The sequence below is a fragment of the Pagrus pagrus genome (genome assembly GCF_965226575.1).
Source record: "Pagrus pagrus genome assembly, chromosome: 17".
NCBI lineage: Eukaryota > Metazoa > Chordata > Actinopteri > Spariformes > Sparidae > Pagrus > Pagrus pagrus.
Window position 1 is genome coordinate 16838455 of NC_140201.1, and position 3023 is coordinate 16841477.

Below are 3023 nucleotides of genomic sequence, written 5' to 3' on the forward strand. Positions count from 1 at the left end.
AACGGTTTTCTCCAAACACTTTACTTCCATCAATATTTCTTACAAAAAAAAAAAAAGAGAAACAAATTAAGATCCTCAAATCTCCTCCGGTGGTGTGTGTGGTCAACAACTAATATTCAAATATAAAGTCCATATCCAACATCTTTGAATACTGAAGAGGCCCTGTCAGCCGTTATGATGTCTCCATCTTGTAACCATGTTTTTCCAGCTCGGCCCTGCGGGGAGGAAAGAGGAAAATAGAAAGATCAAGTCAGGAGAGATGATTACAGGTGGGTGGTTGAGGCATAAGTACCCTTGGCTATTGATTGTGCGAACCATTAAGAGATGGGAGTGAGAAAATATATAAATATTGCATAATGCGTGCAGCTATGGATTTGATGATTACATATATGGCAGCTGTGCCCTTTAACTATAATGATATCTTTAAGGAACAGCTTAATAGCACGGCCATCATAATTGTCCTAAATAAAACAATAGCATATTACTGTCCAAAGTGTACTCAAATAAAAACAGAGCAGCCACTTATCTACCAACAGTTATTGATTATTCAATAAGTATAAGTGTAGGCCTTGAATGCATGACAACTCTTATAGATTAATTTGATGTGTAATGCATAACTCTACTAAGAGTAACACTGTTAAACTCAAGATAGTTAAAGAAGTTGTCTTCCCTATTTTTTTTGTTTTCAAGGTGTTTTTAGCACAATAACTGAAGTGAACATACAGCAGCAATTAACAAGCCCAAGCTGGTAAGAAGGGCTGCACACTGGCTGCATAATAAGAAGTAATACGTTTTATATTTGTATAAGTAGCTTACTAGCTTCCAACAATTCAAGCTATACATTAGAGAAAACTTTTCTGATATTATCTTCTCTATTGGAGAAAAACTTTTCAAAATTAAAAAGACCATAAGCTATCTACTGGATTTTCAGTTTTATTTGAAATGTCCTGCAAGAATTTATGAGGAAATTATTTTTTAAACTATCTATCTGGTGGCAAGTTTTAAAAAAATATATCACTTTTACCTGGTCCTGTCATCAATGTTTAACTCTGTCTTATCACTAGCATTTGTTTCAGTGTTTATGTGGCCATTTTGTTTGCTCATTCGTGTTTCTAATTTCTTGATTGTGCACATTTAAATAAGATATTACAGAATAATAATTTTCAAATACATCACCCTTTGGTTTTACAGTAATACTTTACAGTACAGCCAAGTCAACCAAATAATTGTTAACAATGACAGTTAACACATGAATCAAAAGTAGCTAATTGTACAGTAAAATCTGGAAATATTTCAAGGATCAATATCTTGTAACTAAATAATTGATGTACTTATCTGTGGACACATGTTGGGTCAGTTAGTTTGTGTAAAATAATGAATCAAAGAGCTGTGTGTCTCATGTATGTGGTTTTGATCTGCAACTGTGTCTGGCGAACTACACATTGAGACTGACTTCAACATGTTAGTGCCCTGTTCAAGTCACAGCAGATATGATTCAACTGTGCCCAGCACTTAACTTGACCTGCTGTACTTGATACACTGACAGCATGCAAAGAGTGTGGTGTAGCTACACACTGTGAATTTTGCTAAATGTCCAGATTATGTTACCTCAGTTGATTTGAGAAATCATCCTCCACATTGTCATCATCCCAGTTGTCTTCCCAGACATGAGCATCTTCATCCTCATCCAGCCCCGTCCAATCTAAACATAAAACATTAGGATAACACCAATATTAGAAAACAAAGTAGATATATCCTCCAGCAGCAGGTTTGTCTGAAACTGTCACACACAGCTTGACTTCACTATAGCTTTCCGTTTACCTGAACGGATAACACAGCTTGGTTGTAAGCGTAAAAGCATGAGTTTATGTTATCTAGCTAGCAAGCAAACATTAGCAAAGAAGCTAACGTGTACAGGCTAGCATAACACTTGAGAAGTAAATTCAAAACAATAAAAGCACATGGCTGTGACACTAGAAGAAGACAGATAGCTTCGACTTCAACCTCAACTTCAACTTAAGAGTTTAAGTTAGCTTGTATAAATGAGCTAGCTGTGGTGTTGACAGTAAGTTCGCTAGCTGATGCTAACGCTAATAAGGCTAGGCTAGCTGAGTCACTGTAGCAGGGCCTAGCACAGAAAAAGCCGTCGCAGTTCAGTTACCAATGCGCAGTAAAAGTACAAACAAGAGCAAGTATTATCTGTATTATTTACCTTCGGCTGGGAATTCTTCAAACTCATCATCCTCCTCCAGTAAGCCCAGGTCCACGGTCTGTTTCTTGTCTGACATGTTAGCAGTGCTGTCGCTGTGTTGCTGTCGGGTAATGAATGGCTCTAACAGGACCTGCGGGAGGCTGAAGCTGTTCAAGCGGATAGAGGTTGCGCTAACTGCGCAGGAGAGCGCAGCAGTAACCTCGCTTTACGGCAAGGCAAGGTGAGACGGCACAGAAACAGTCACACCCACAGCAAGCTTGATAAAATACATACGTTATGAAAGATGGCATGACAGTAGGCTTAGTGTTACCTGTTAGGAATCAATATATCATCTGCTAGGATGTAAATCCTTTGTTATATTGAGTTATATTGAGTTTGAAAGCTCAAAATACAAAATAACCCAGAGGTTCCTTACCTGCCCGCTGTAATCCAGAAACAAAGTGATTCTTCAGTGTGAACACGTGTCAGTCTTATGTTTATTACAAAAAAATAAAAAAATAAGTAGCCTAACTGGGATCACCAATACATTTTACTGGGTTGTCATTCTGTAGGTGTGACAATGAAATGTTGGATGTGCATGACACCATGTAATCTGCACCACATGGTTGTGGGGCACTGTCCATAACATGATTTAGTAATACGTATTTTGTTATTTGCGTGTCTACACACACACACACATTTTATCAATAACAACATGGGCCCTAATATGCAGATTTATGTAGTCCATGCAATGTTTTGTCTTGAGGTTTATTGTGTGGAAGTGACTTTTCTTACATAATTGAACTTTCTGGGACTGGCTCCAAACCATAGT

The 3023-nt window shown here is 37.7% G+C and overlaps 1 protein-coding gene across 1 annotated transcript; it reads right to left on the bottom strand.

The window, feature by feature from the left end:
- Window positions 1-2378, bottom strand: sem1 (SEM1 26S proteasome subunit). The gene is made up of 3 exons (XM_084379256.1): window positions 2213-2378; window positions 1609-1702; window positions 1-215 (listed from the first exon to the last, which is right to left on the bottom strand). The coding sequence occupies exons 1-3, from the start codon at window positions 2286-2288 to the stop codon at window positions 173-175; spliced, it is 213 nt and encodes a 70-aa protein (XP_084235382.1). The 5' UTR covers window positions 2289-2378; the 3' UTR covers window positions 1-172.
- Window positions 2379-3023: the final 645 nt, after the last annotated feature.